At 44.5% G+C, this 13,691-nt stretch overlaps 2 protein-coding genes and 1 long non-coding RNA gene across 3 annotated transcripts in view; 2 read left to right on the forward strand and 1 right to left on the reverse strand.

Moving 5' to 3' along the window:
- Positions 1 to 5,119, forward strand: part of PDCD4 (programmed cell death 4) — a 28,412-nt gene extending 23,293 nt beyond the window's left edge. Inside the window, exons 10-13 of the mRNA XM_019502793.1 lie at positions 206 to 313; positions 1,290 to 1,400; positions 2,250 to 2,389; positions 4,405 to 5,119. Coding sequence (XP_019358338.1) covers positions 206 to 313; positions 1,290 to 1,400; positions 2,250 to 2,389; positions 4,405 to 4,465 — 420 coding nt within the window. The 3' untranslated portion in view covers positions 4,466 to 5,119. The remainder of the gene's footprint in view (positions 1 to 205; positions 314 to 1,289; positions 1,401 to 2,249; positions 2,390 to 4,404) is intronic.
- Positions 5,120 to 6,826: 1,707 nt separating this feature from the next.
- BBIP1 (BBSome interacting protein 1) lies at positions 6,827 to 7,794 on the reverse strand. Its single transcript, XM_019502794.1, has 3 exons — positions 7,690 to 7,794; positions 6,923 to 7,301; positions 6,827 to 6,886 (listed from the first exon to the last, which is right to left on the reverse strand). The coding sequence occupies exons 1-2, from the start codon at positions 7,733 to 7,735 to the stop codon at positions 7,141 to 7,143; spliced, it is 207 nt and encodes a 68-aa protein (XP_019358339.1). The 5' UTR covers positions 7,736 to 7,794; the 3' UTR covers positions 6,827 to 6,886; positions 6,923 to 7,140.
- Positions 7,795 to 8,551: 757 nt separating this feature from the next.
- LOC109287610 lies at positions 8,552 to 10,503 on the forward strand. Its single transcript, XR_002094911.1, has 2 exons — positions 8,552 to 9,560; positions 10,283 to 10,503. It is a non-coding gene; the product is annotated as an uncharacterized LOC109287610 (long non-coding RNA).
- Positions 10,504 to 13,691: the final 3,188 nt, after the last annotated feature.

Raw genomic sequence — 13,691 nt, forward strand, 5'->3', positions numbered from 1 at the left:
GCATTTCACATTTGTATATGCATGATTAGCATAAACAGCATCAACATGCTATCATGTCCTCACTACTTAAGATTATTTTTTATGAAAATAATAGTTGCAGTTTGAAAGAGTAACTTTTTTGCCAGACAGTGCAATAGACTAATGAATTATCAACTTGTTAAATTATACCTCATAGTTGCAGGCATTTATTTATTTATTTCAATAGATTGATATGTTGCTGAAGGAATATTTGCTTTCTGGAGACGTATCTGAAGCTGAACGTTGCCTTCAAGAACTAGAAGTACCCCACTTTCACCATGAACTTGTGTACGAAGTAAGACAGAAATCAGAATCCTTTTGATTATGCATAATGAAGGCGGGCTGGCTTTTTTTGATACAGGCATGCAGATAGCATAAGTAGAATTTGTTGTTCGTTTCCTAAGTTCTGATGTTGTTAGAGTATCTAAATTTCTGCAAGTAAAATTTGTGCTTTTTGACTTGGGTTTGTGTATTCAGGAATTTTTAAGTGATTCGCCTTAAGAATGGGTCAGTTATTGGATAGTTGTATATTGTTGCATGTGGCTTTCTTGCTACGGGAGAATAGCAAGAAAATACTTCAGTTCAGCTAAATCAAGACATCCTTGGTGTCAGAGCCGTGAGCTATTGCACCAGACTTCAGACAAATGGATTGTTATTCTAATTGGTGTCTACCATTTCTCTTAGATGATATAAACAATCCCTTGTCAGTGGAGAATTGTTTTCTAGTCTAGTTCCTAGTTTATGTGGTATAGTTTTAAATGCTTCCCTGCTGCTTCCTCCAATTTTGAGAGATCATAATAATGTCTACTGATCATTCACGCTAAATTTTCTTTTTATAAACTTGTTCAAGGAACGGTCTAAACAGTTCCTCAGTTTTGGTCTTGTTGCACCCTCCATCTACTAGTAGATTTTAATTCTTCATACAGGCGTCTAGCGCATGCGTCATTTCAGAAAACAGCCATCTGTAATGCTACTCTGATGCATGAATTTGGGGTTATGTGGTTTACAGCACCTCTAGAAATAGTACAGAAACTTGTTATTTCTTCTTCCATTTTGGTGGCCTATAACAAATACCGATGGTAGGTTTTCATGCCTTGTATCCTTATCCAAAGACTCTTTCCATTGTACCTTTCATTGATAAGTCACAAAGTACTTTTGACAGATGGATGTATTGCCGTGGAAGCTGCATAGTTCTTTGTTCATAGTATTTCTCATTTGTCGTGTTTACAAGATGTATGTTCAGCATTGGTTAAATACTTGATTTATTTTAGACAGTTGTAATGGTTTTGGAGTCAACTGGGGAAAAGACCTTTAAAATGATGCTGGATTTGCTGAAATCCCTGTGGACATCTTCTGTTATTACTCTGGACCAAATGAGAAGAGTAAGTATGTCTTTCAGAAGTATACATGAAATGGAAAATCAAAAAAACATTTACAGGTTGTTCAAAGGACAGTTTTATTTTAAATCTTCCTCAACTATGGGTGGTGATCCACTGATTTAACTTTGTTTCTGGGCAGTGATTCCTTGTTGACCTGCAAAGTTTAGAATACTTAAACATGTTCTGCCAAGAAAATGGGATTTGCCTACCTACCGAATTATGTAATGAAAGCATTAAATATTCACTCCTCCTAAAGTTGCAATATAATGTTCATAAGTGAGGCAGCCAAAATTGAGTTAATTCCAGTGGACTTTAAAAATAATGTATTTAGTCAAATCAGTTATTTGTGGTTTTGTCACAAGCCTCAAACAAGTAATGCAAGCATGTTATCAGAGCAGACAGGGACCCACCTGTTAGTTTCCCCAGCCTTCTTAAGAAGAGAAGTACATATGTACCTGTTAGCAGGCTTTTTTCCCTCTTGCATTTCATCAGCTTAGTGCCTGTATTGAGGAAGAGAAGCCCAAATTCTTCTGACTTGTACGGGAGGAGTAGTGCAAGTCCACAGCTATTGTCTTGCTTTCCATGCCACCACCTACAAGACTGCACTGTATGTGTCCTTTACTGTGGCCACTTTTTGGCCCCATCATTTAGGAGCCTTAAAATTTGGTAGCTCTTCTATTTCGTAGGTATAATATGCCTGCTGTCCTGGTATGGTGCTAGCCTTCCACTGAGCTGGCTTATTAAAAACTTTATTTCTTGGAATTATTGCTTGGATTATTTTGCTCTGACAATATAATAGGGAAGTTTGTGTAGCAAAACATTGAAATCAGTATTCTAAATCTGACATTGCAGGGTTATGAACGGATTTATCGTGAAATACCAGATATTAACCTGGATGTGCCACACTCTTATTCGGTGCTTGAGCGGTTTGTAGAAGAATGCTTCCAGGCTGGTATCATTTCTAAACCCCTCAGAGATCTCTGTCCTTCTAGGTACGTACTTTATAATTCTAGCTGAATGGTGATAGTGCTTGTCATTATTAAGACTGCCCAACACTTCTCACTAAGTAACCAAACATAGGTTTATAACATTTTAGATTTGAAGCTAATGGGGACAGGGAATTTCAGCTCTGGAAAAGTGGAGATAGGAGGTCAGGGGGAGACACGATGGCTGAAGAATTAGGGGGAAGAATTGGGATGAGAAGCCGGGGATGAGAAGGTTAGGCATGACTAGGTAGGGAGGATAGGACTAGGATAAAGAGCCATGGGTGAGAAAGAAAAGACTTGCTTGGGAGAGGTTTGAAAAGGACAGGGCAGAAAGAGGCTCAAGCTTTGGCAGCCAAACAGAGATAAGAGAGGCTGTGCCCACTCTCAGAACCTAGAGTGGTATCCAAAATGCTAGTCTTGCTCTCGGCCTGCTGTTTACAGGGTGAAACCTGCCTGTTGTGTCCATTGCCCTGCAGTGCTGGTCCAGCACTGACTACTCCACTGAGTTACGCCACTAACAGAGGTGACAGAGGTTCCAGTCGTGCCAACAACCTGTGGCACTTTAAATTGCCTCTGGGGGTGTCTTTGAGGAGTTAAATTGATTATACTTTAGGGAAAAAGGAATGTAATTTTAGGAGTGGGGAGCACGCTTATAGTGTTGGAGTAGTGATGTGGCTGTGATAGCATTATCAAGGATGCTAAATAAAGCAATCAAAGGTCAAGAAAATGTCAGAAATAAGAATTTTTATCCAACATCAGCTTTTCCTCCTTGTAGATGTATGCAGTGTGACATAATCTACAACCCCGTGACCTTATTTCTGCATTGAGTGCAAAGCATAGATAGATGATGCTTGCTTAGATGGCGGTTTAGCATTTTTTTTTTTCTGTTTATTGTGTGGCCACATTCTTCTTTTTTCATTGCACCCTATAGAGCATACAGCTTTAAACATACTTTCTGTCCTTTTTTCAGAAAGCCAAGGTTTGTTTTTTGGGTTTCTGCTCTTTCAGATTATACGGCACCTATACATGTGATGGACCTTTGCTCCAACGTGTGCCGGAGCAGACTCGATTAATCGCACGCTATATTGGCAGACTCCAGCAGCCTCCATGTCATGTGGATCTGGTGTCCCTACACTTCAGAGTGGCAGCAGGGACGCTTTAACTTGCATTGAATGAGCTTTAGTTAAAGCACACCTGCTGCCATTTTGAAGCACAGGACGCTGAGTATACGTGATGCTGCAGGCGCTTTTAAATAGAGCGGCTCAGCACCACTTTAATTAAAGCGTGCCTCCTCCACCCACCTTGTAGTATATTTATAGATGCCCATAGTGCCTATTTTAAGTGCTGTATGGATCTAGACTGTTTTTTGGGGGGGTTTTTATCAACTGTCTTCAACTTGAGCTGCGTCAATGTGGCTTTTAATACAGAAGCTTTTCTTTTTGATGACAAGAAATCCAGCATGTAAAACTTGTTTATCCTCTTCCCAGACAGCCACCAGCCACAAGCTTGGCACTTTAAATTGCCTTTCAGGGTGTCTTTGAGGAGTTAAATTGATTGTACTTTAGGAAAAAAGGAATGTAATAACTCGCGTAATATAAAAATAAAATTCAGTAAATATTCTGAAAGGCTCTGTCACTGTGTGTTCCATGCCTGCTTTTTGAATATACGAAGAACTTCAGTCTCCTAAATATCGAGCCAGCATCTTTCACAAGTACTAATGTTCCCATGAAAGTTTATAGGAGGAGGAAGTAAGATAAAAGCGTACAAGGCAAATTTTGAAAAGCCTAAATTTGCAAGTCAAGTGTTCTGTTTAGTGAGCTTGGTTGGATGACGTGGCCTCTCAGTCAACTATATGACAGTTAGAGGGAGCTGGTGATCAGTTAAGTGATCTTGCTCCTGTGCCCAGAGGAGGTAGTGATTCAAGTGAGGGCTCCTCAGCTCTGGTGGACAAGGACAGCCAAGAGCAACTCATTTAAACTAATAATGTCTTTACATGGTGGTTTTTGTTTTTGTTTTCCCAGGGGAAGAAAGCGTTTTGTAAGTGAAGGTGATGGAGGTCGTTTCAAACTAGAGAGCTACTGAATATAAGAATGGACTCCCACAGCCTTAGACGTTTAAAGGGAAAAAATATATATATTCTACAACTGAATCATAAAGAGTTGCTTAGCACAGTTCATATTTTTAAAAGTACTTGTTTGGGGTAAAAATCATTTAAAATAGCTTTATAAATTTATCTTCAGGAATCAGATTCCTTTCTATGGGCATATAATAGAACAAGTAACCACATCTGTGGTGGTGCCTTCAAATAAGCTACCATTTTGTAAGTGCCATATGTTTCTGACCTAATCATTCCATGTTCTGCATTGTCCTTTGACTGCCACTTCTTTTCCTTCAAGAACAGGTTTTTCTTTTTCTTTTTGTTGTAGTAAAATCACTGGTTTATATGAAGCTTTATAGAAGGGGTTAAGTGGAGCTCCTGTGACCCACCTTTGGCTGCTGCTGTTGAAATACTGTGCTTTGGGAGGAAAATGTGGTTTATTTGTTTTAAAGAATTTAAAAAAAAAAAAGGATGGCGGGGCTTGGTCATCAGATGCATTTGTCTTTTCCAGGGGAATATACTGATTGGTCTTAATGACCAGTCTAGTAAATAGTGGCTGGAACATCTATTTTTTCTATATAACTGGAAAAATGAACAGTTCTGGTAGAATGTATTAAAAAACACACTTGGTTAAGCTATTTTTCTGCTGTTTTTAATCGTCAATTCCGGAAAGTTCATTATCTGCAGATGAATGAGCAACTAAACTAGCAGGTTCTTTTTTTTACCAAAGACTTCTGTAAAGATGACTGCAGTTTCTCCAGTAGCATTTGTTCTTCATTACATCTAACCCACAGCTGTCCTGTTGCATTTTACAAAAAAAATAGAACGTTTCCATTTATTACGTTAAACTTATATGAGTTGCCTTGCTTTTGATGCATGTAAACCATGGAAAGTTGTATTTAGTCGCTGTTTTAAGGCTAGCGTTCTTGCCTGACTTATTAACACTGCTCTAGAATTCAGATTTCAAGCTTTGCCTTGGACGTAGACATGCACATATGGATTCACTGAGATGAAGCAGAAATTCAGATCTCTCTAGAAGGGCATTACAGCTGCGTATTGCATTCTGCCATTGTGGAAAGCAGAGAACTGCCCATGCAACCTCAACCTCCACATGTACCCAAGCTGATTTGAGATTCTGATGACCACTTGTCTTTAATGAATGTTGAGGACTTTCAAATCAGAGAAATCTTCAATCATGAAATGCACCACACACAAGTCTCATTTATCTTTATAAACCTATTTTTGAGAGAGCAGACATTTTCCATGGCTCCTGAATCATTCGTCTAACCGTTTCTTCACAGAAGAAATGTGGGAGTGAATTGGGTGAGTAGGCATATATAGATTAATAGCTTCAGATCCTTAACACTGTTAAGGTTGTCCGCTAGTATCTTTTGCCCTCCAGAATGTCTATTTAGCTGAAACTTACAATGCTGAAAATTGGATACTGGGATAATATTCATTTTAACTCTACCTGTAGAGTTGGCAATGGCTACTAATAATAGTTCAGTAAATAAAGAGTCTGAGTTGTCTGCATCTGCTAGAGAAGCACTAGTTAGACAGGTCAGAAGCACGTGGGAGGTGCATGGATTCACTTCTATGAGGTCTCCTGGTGATCTGACAGTGGTCAAAAAATGTGATGTATGCCAAGAGGCAGCAGCCTAGCCTGGCCACCCAAATTTCAGCCTGTGAAGCTGACACAGCTGCAGCTGTCAGTGCTGGTCTTTCAACTACGCTGTTATTTTGAGCCACCACCCCTAAAAGGTTCCAATGTTTGCCGCTGGCTGGAGGAAATCTACCAAGGGATGCCATCTGTCTGGTCCAAGTCTCAGTTTGCCTCACAGCTCCAGACAACTGTTTTGGGTTGCATCCACCAATTACACCCAGACGGTTGATTCTCTGCTCATTTTCTCCCTTCTGGATTCACTTTTAAACCTGGCTCCACACTCCTTTCCCTCTTTTTGCTCATCTTAAAGACTGTTGTAGCTGTGAACCTGTTCTCTTCCCTTTTAGTGGGAAAGGCTTTTAGCCGGAGACGGAGCGTGTAAGACAGATACTCCTTGCTTAAAGTCGTAGTTATGTTCTTGAAAAATGCAACTTTAAGCGAACCGATGTTAAGCGAATCTAATTGCGTTGCAGCAGTTGTCTACTAGCCAGACAACATTATAACTGAACATTGCGTGGCTTTAAACGAGCGTGTTTTCCAGTAGATCAGCGAAGTAATAACGAGATGACTTTAAGGGAGGAGTACCTGTACTTCAACACATCAGAGTGACTAGCTGCAAAACTGCAGCCTCGAGCAGTGAGTTGCAGAAATAAGACACTGTGTCTCTCTCTCTCTCTCTTCTAAAGCCAGGATTAACTTTAATAAAGCATTTTTTACTTAAAAAGGAGAGTGAAAAATAACCCTACTAGGCAGATAGAGCTATGTCAAAAAAAACAACCCAAAACTCAAATGAGAACCAAGCACACTGGGTCCAGCCACACTTTCAAAATCCACACCTACGGTAAGAAGATGCAAACTCTGATTATCCCTAATCTTTTTAACGCTGGCCAGTGATCACTATACGAGCGGGCAGAGGCCGCAGCACAGGAGCTACAACGCTGCTTCTCGCGGTGCCCGTTACCATAGGAGAGAAGAGAGGACGTGCCCCCCCACCCCTTACTGCTGCGGCTCCTCTCTTTGGGCCATCTCCTGCTGGCGAACGGTTTCCTGCGCCGCCCGCTGCATTTTCTCCAGCTTCTCCAGTGTCACAGACTTCAGCGGCAGCAGTTTGGGCTTGCAGAGCACCAGGGTTGCCACGTCCTCGACCGACAACTGGCCTGCAGGCAAAAGAGAAGTGAGGTTTAGGTGCGGGGTGGCCATAGGCAGCGTAGGTCGGGACCCGCCCAACAGACGGTGTTGGGGAACTCGTGTCATTGGCAACCTCCTGTGACGCTGGGAACAGGCTGTGCTCAAAACCCTGCCTCTTAGAAGGGGGTTGGAGCAGGGGAAAGGCCCCTTGCGCAGGGGGCCGGGATAACAGCTGGAGCAGAGCAAATCAGAGGCGCTGCGGCCCTGAAGGCACGTGCGCTCCGTGAGGTTTAATGTAATTACGCCGAATCTAGTTATCATAATTCTATGAGCCAGCTAATTTAATATCTGACTGAATTAACGAGGCGGCCGGGGCCGCGAACCGCCCGCGCAGCAGGTGGGGGCCCGGGCCGGTACCTCGCTTAGGCAGCACCTCCCGCAGCGCGGAGCGGGCCTCGGGCATGACGGCGGCGCCTTCCGGGTCGTTCGCAGACTGGCAGAAGCGCGTCACGGCGCCTGCGCGGCGAGTTCGGACGCCCTCCTCGCAAGGGATTCGGCGCATGCGCGGCGAGTCCCGCTCCCGGCGCCAACGGGAGCGGCGCGCCCCGCAGCACGCTGGGAGTGGTAGTCCGTGCCGCACTGCATGCTGGGGGGTGTCGTTCTGCGCGGGGCGCGCTGGGAGTTGTAGGCGGGGCCCTCAGGGGTGCAGCCTCCCCCCAGCGAGGTGCGGACAACCCTGGGTGTCGGGGACCCCGGCCTCAGCACAGCCTGGGCGATGAGGGCCTCTGGTGCCATCGCGTCCACGCGAAGCACGAGGGGCCACGGCAAAGCCCGTTGCCACCCCCCAAAAACACATGTGCTGCAATTCCCACTGGCTTTCTTTTTTGGCTGCTTTGTGTGGTGCCATTATGCATGGGCAAAGACCTGGAGACATTAAAAATCATGACCCTTAACGACAGAGCATGCTTCCAGAATTTAGTCTTCCTTCAGGCTTGGACTCGCTGCGGCCACACGGTTCCCGCCACTTTCTCGGACGCCGCAACAGGTCCATTGCTCTTCGGTCTTTGACGACGGGGGAATAAGCGTCTCGCTTCCAGTAAGGAGCGCCTCTTCCAGAGTTATTTATAACTGGCTGCATGTATTGTTCAAGGACAGCTTCCTTTTCCCTTTGAGGCAACCTGCGGTAGGAAGCCGATGGTCCCTCAGGTAGCCAGCTCCCGCTTCGCTTGACGCGTCGCCCGTTCCTCACGTTGGATGCCGGTGGAGGCCAAAAGAAAGCCTCTTGCTTTCTGCCTTTCATGGAGTCAGCCACAGGTACTGCTTTGAGTAGCAGGGCTGGCATGATGGAAAAGTGAACCTGCATCAGGATTTTCAGAGTGTAAAATACGACTCAAAGCGAGTTGCAATCTTGGTGTGGATGGCTCTGTAAAGCTCTCCCTCCATGGAGCTGCTTCCTTACCCGACGAAGCATCTGGCGCCCTGACGTTGGACTTTCCCTGTTGATTTTCAGGGAGATGAGATTCACTTCGGGGATCACTTCGGACGAGCCTTAAAGACTTTTTCCTGCTGGTAACATTTAAAGTTGTGATTCCTGATCCAGTTGCAACTGAATTGCAGTTCAGTTACAATCGACATCTTCGCTATGGATAAAGATTCATTTGTGAAAAAGAGCTCAAAGGCCAGTTTTGAATTAAATCCAGCACTGTTGGACCCATGAGGATTTCTACGCTAACTAGCGGAAACTTGCCTTGAAGTAGCAAGAAGCTGGATTAAATGCTGAATTAAAGGTGGTTTGGGGGCTGATTTCCCAGGTTAGGTGTTTCTAGCTCCCAGGTTAGGTGTTTGCAGTGCAAATGTCTGCTGGGAGTCCAATATTATATAAGCAGGGGCATTTACAGCCATCAAACTGCATCTTAGTCATGTAGGGTGTTGCTTTCTGAAACAGTGTTTCCTGCCAAGAGGGTTTGTTTTCCTCTGCGATAAGAAACAATGATTACCTTGATTTGTACTTGAGCATTTTGCAGCAGAGCTGGGATCTGACGCAGTGCTAAATCCATTGTTTTGGCTAACCAAATGCCAGCCAGGCCCTCTTGGAAACACGCTGCCAGGACTCAGGCCAAGCACGGGCTGTTGGGGTTTGTTTCCAGAAGTGTCTGGTAGGTTTGTTTTAAAAATACCTCTCTGTATTTGGAGAGACGCTGCATTAAAATCAAGTGGAAGGGAAGGCAGAGAGGGAGGGATGCAGGGAGCTGTGTGTGCGCCGTTTTGCACCCTTGGAAGATTTCAAGGTACGTTTAAAAATACTAAAGGAGTAAGTCTGGAGTTAGGCAAGTAGCACTCAGCACATGACAGAGGGGGAGGATTGGCCCTGGTCCCAGTCCTCCTTACTTGGAAAACACAGGATAAAAGAGAGAAGTGAAATGACTTGTCCATACGTCGAAGGCCTGATACCGTGGTTCTGCTAAGCAAAAGCAGCCACCTTTTTGGCCAACTGCACACCTCTCTGCCTCTGCAGCTGGACGAAGGCTGCTCTCATGTACTCAGAGCTGGCCAAAAGGCTGTTGCAGCTGCCAGAGGAGAGCAGAGGTACTTTGTCCTCACCTGCTATTGCTTGAAAACACTGTGTGCTGTGAGTGGGGTAATGCACTGCGTGCCACCCTCTGATTGATTCCTCTAATGAGAGGGCTGGCTGGTTAAGTTATTACAGAGCAGCCAGGATGTAGCCCTGGCTTCATGGTAGCGCCAGGCTGGTGCCCTGACTCCAAGCTTTGCTTTTGCCACATGCTACTTCTCAGAGTATGCAAACCAAAACCTTAACAGCAAACCTCCTCTTGTTCCTCCGAGCATGAGACCAGCATACCCAAAAATGAGGATAATGCTCTCTGGTTACCATCCTCGGACTTGTGATGTCACAAACAAGTTATTCTTGTATGTTACAGAAAGCCTCACAACCACAAAACCCACAATAACTTTATAAACGATAAGCTTGTTTTTCTCTTTGCCTTCCCAGAACTTCACAGAACGGCAGATGGCAAAGAGACAGGCCCAGCTGGAATCTAGTCAGGTCCATAACACTGCAGCCACTTGCTGAAAGCCCCCACAGCACCAACACAGATACAAAACAGCATTTATTTTAAGTCTTGAGAAGCGTCTGCTCTTGTCAAATGTATGCCCAGTGGGTGAAGACTTGGTTTGGAAGTAGCCATAGTGCCAGTCCCAAGACTTAAAAAATATATATATCATGAGTTTAGTCTTTTAAAATCATGAGACAGACCTAAAAGTGAGGAAGTGTCTTTTTAAATTCACAATTCTTGTATTCTTTTCATTTTTCTTCCAGTTTGGGGCCTGGAAGACTTAGGTTTTCAGTCGTCTTTTTTTTTTTTTTTTTGCCCTCCACAGTTGAGAGGCTAGAAATGAAGACCACGTGTCTGGAGTAATTTCATGCAGCTTTAGAAGATTTCATGGCAGCAAAACGTGGGGCGGTAAGGGAAACGGCCAGTATCAGGAGACCTGGGCTATTTCATGGGTGATGGTCTTCTCTGGGTTACCTGCCTAATGTTCCTTAAGCAACTGCTGCAAACTAGAAGTTTGTTTCCCAGGCAGCTCTGTCTCCATCTTGGCTTGTAGAGAGCTCTTCTCATGAGCACTGATCATCAGATAAAGTGCTGCAACCACATGGCTTTGTGCCATGTATATAATGTTCTGGATTGGCTCTTAAAAATGAGTTTGCTCGTCTGTTTTTTCAGTTGTTTATTTGTTCTGTATTTCCTGGAACTGTTTGCAGGCTCCTTTCCCTTCTAGCCCCCAAGCTGGGGGGCTGACGGATGTATTTAGGATGAGGCAACAAGACCAGGCTGGAGACAGAAAGCCCAGGGCAGCCCTTAGAGAGGATCCAGGGGACTAGAGCAAGCTACAGGTGCTCAGAAGCTAAGGGTGGGCTTTATCTTCGGGAACCAGTGGGTGGGGTGTGAAGGATTTTCTGATTGACTCAGTGATGTTAATTTTAAAACTTACTGGTGTTTTTATGTGGTAGTTTGGTGAAACCTGTGCAGCATCAAGACTAAAAGCCTGAAGGAAATCCCCACCTTGCAAGGTGGAAGGCTTTGTCATTTGCCAATGAGCCACACCACAGCGAGAGGCTGTTTGCTCCAGCCCCTGCTGGCTGGGAGCTGCACTCATGCTAAATGCTGGCAAACTTCTTGTTGGAGGGCCTGAGAAACTGCTTTCTGACTGGCTTCTCCTTCTGTTCCACCTCTATCAATAATGCCCAGTAAATGCTGAGATCTCTCTCATTGCTATGTATAAATTCTCAAGCCAGATGCTCCAGACAGGCATTTCCAGGCGATTATTGCTCTACTTGTGGAGTTGAAATCACTTAGTCTTTGGCCTTATGCCTCACAGTGCCAGCAGAGGCATGCCGTAATTGCCCGTAAATGCACTGTCTGTCATATTATTGTTTAATTAGTCCACTTTCTCACTCCCCCTCATACCATGCATGCTCACTCTTTCTCTTGCTCTCTCAATATCTTTAATTGGGTGGAAAAAGTCTGTGGCTTGTGCTGTACTTTTGGCGTGAAATGAAGTGGTGCATCAGTGGATCTTGTACCAGAGTTGCAATGTTCATAGGCCCAAGCCAGTTGTCTATGGCAGTCGTTCCCAAACTCTGATAGATTGTGCACCACCAATTTAAAACAATACAACCTTAAGCGCCACTAGCAAATTTTTCAGTTGTCTTAAGTACCACCAGCAAATTTTTGTCATATAAAGTAATTATCAGAAATCTGTTAACACGTACCACTGACAGGTTGTCTACGTGCCACTGGCAGTCCCTGTACCATAGATTGGGAACCGCTGGTCTATGGGATGGAGTGCCAATATCAAAGTGCATCAATATATTGCAGCCAGCACCAGCAGGTTAAGAGCCAGCAGACTCAGGCTGTAGAGATGCTCGGGAATGGCGTTATCCTGGGAAACAAACCTCCAGAGAAGTTGGAGGTGGAAGAAAGCTTTTGAATTATCCAGGACTCTTGTAAACCTGTCACTGACCCTGCTCCTCCCTTTGCTCTCTGCTCACACCTCTCCTTTCTCTATTCAGCAAATACAAGCTGCTGCTTTTGCTTTGGGTGCATCATGCCCTTTTCATAGTTTCCCTCTCATTTGTAAGTGAACTGCTCTACCCCACCTAAGATCAGGCAGTGGTGGGAGCCCTCCTAGCTGCATGTTCAGGCCTTCATGTTTTTTGCCCTTTTGAGCTCAGTAGGAGCTACTTGATAAGATCAGCAAAAGAAACTCCTTCCCCTCTTTCGCAGCCCACCTTGACCATGATGCCTCCTAGTATGTTGTTAACAGCTAGGCCGCTGGTACACTATGCCCTCTGCTCTCCAGCTGACCCATGTCATTTTGTTCCCTCCGCTTCCCACATCTGTCTGCCTGCATCAGCTGTCTCTTGTCTCAGACTAAGCTCCTTGGGGTAGCGCCTCTCTTTTTAATGGCTTTTTCTACAGCTCCGAGCACAGCAGGGTCTTGCTCTATGGCTGGAACTTCTTGACACTATTGTGGCTGTTACCGCTCAGAGAAGGGGTGGCACTTATTGCTGCTCCCTCCATTCCTGCGGTCATATTTCAAAGTGATAGAAATTCCAATGTGTTCCCATAGGCGACTCCTCCACAGCATCATTCTTCAGGATGTCTGCCCTGATATTCAGGCTAGATATCACCATCCTCAAAATCTTAGATATGTCCCATCTACCACACTCCCAAAAGCACCTTCCTCCATCGTGTTTACCTTCTGCTTCCCTAAGCTGAACAGTTATAGACTGTCTCTAATATCTGACTTTTCTACCTCACCCCTTCCCTGTAGGAACAAGCAACTCAGGTGATGTCTTCATGCTTGAAACTAATTCCATAGTGAAAATGGTTTGTCACCACTTGGAAGGTCCATTTCAGGATATAGAGTATTGGAGTCAGCAACAGTAGGAAGCACAGTTGGGGCCATTATTATTAACTCAGTGGTTAACATTGTCCTCCCCTACACTCCTCCTTTCCCCCAAAATATAGCAGGTTTTTAGGGGTGTTGGTTGCAGCCATGTTGATCTATGGACATAGGCAGATTATTTGGGTAAATCCGCTATCTTTTATTAGACCAATAAAATCTTTTATTAGTTGGTTTAATAAGATCTTTTATTAGTTGGTCTAATAAAAGATACCAGATTTACACAAAGAACCTTGTCTACCATAGTTTTTAAGGGACATTTTGACTGTCACCTCTCTGAAAAGATGCTCAGGTGAAGTGTGCTTTGGGGCAGTGTGTGCAGCTGGTTTTCTTGGGGGATTCTCCACTCTGCTGAGCGTATAGGTGCTGGGTTGTAACCCTGCCACACTGCTGCTACCTGTGGCCTATGGGAAGTCATTTGCAAGGGT

The sequence above is a fragment of the Gavialis gangeticus genome, unplaced genomic scaffold (assembly GCF_001723915.1).
Source record: "Gavialis gangeticus isolate Ggan-Ray unplaced genomic scaffold, GavGan_comp1, whole genome shotgun sequence".
Lineage (NCBI taxonomy): Eukaryota > Metazoa > Chordata > Crocodylia > Gavialidae > Gavialis > Gavialis gangeticus.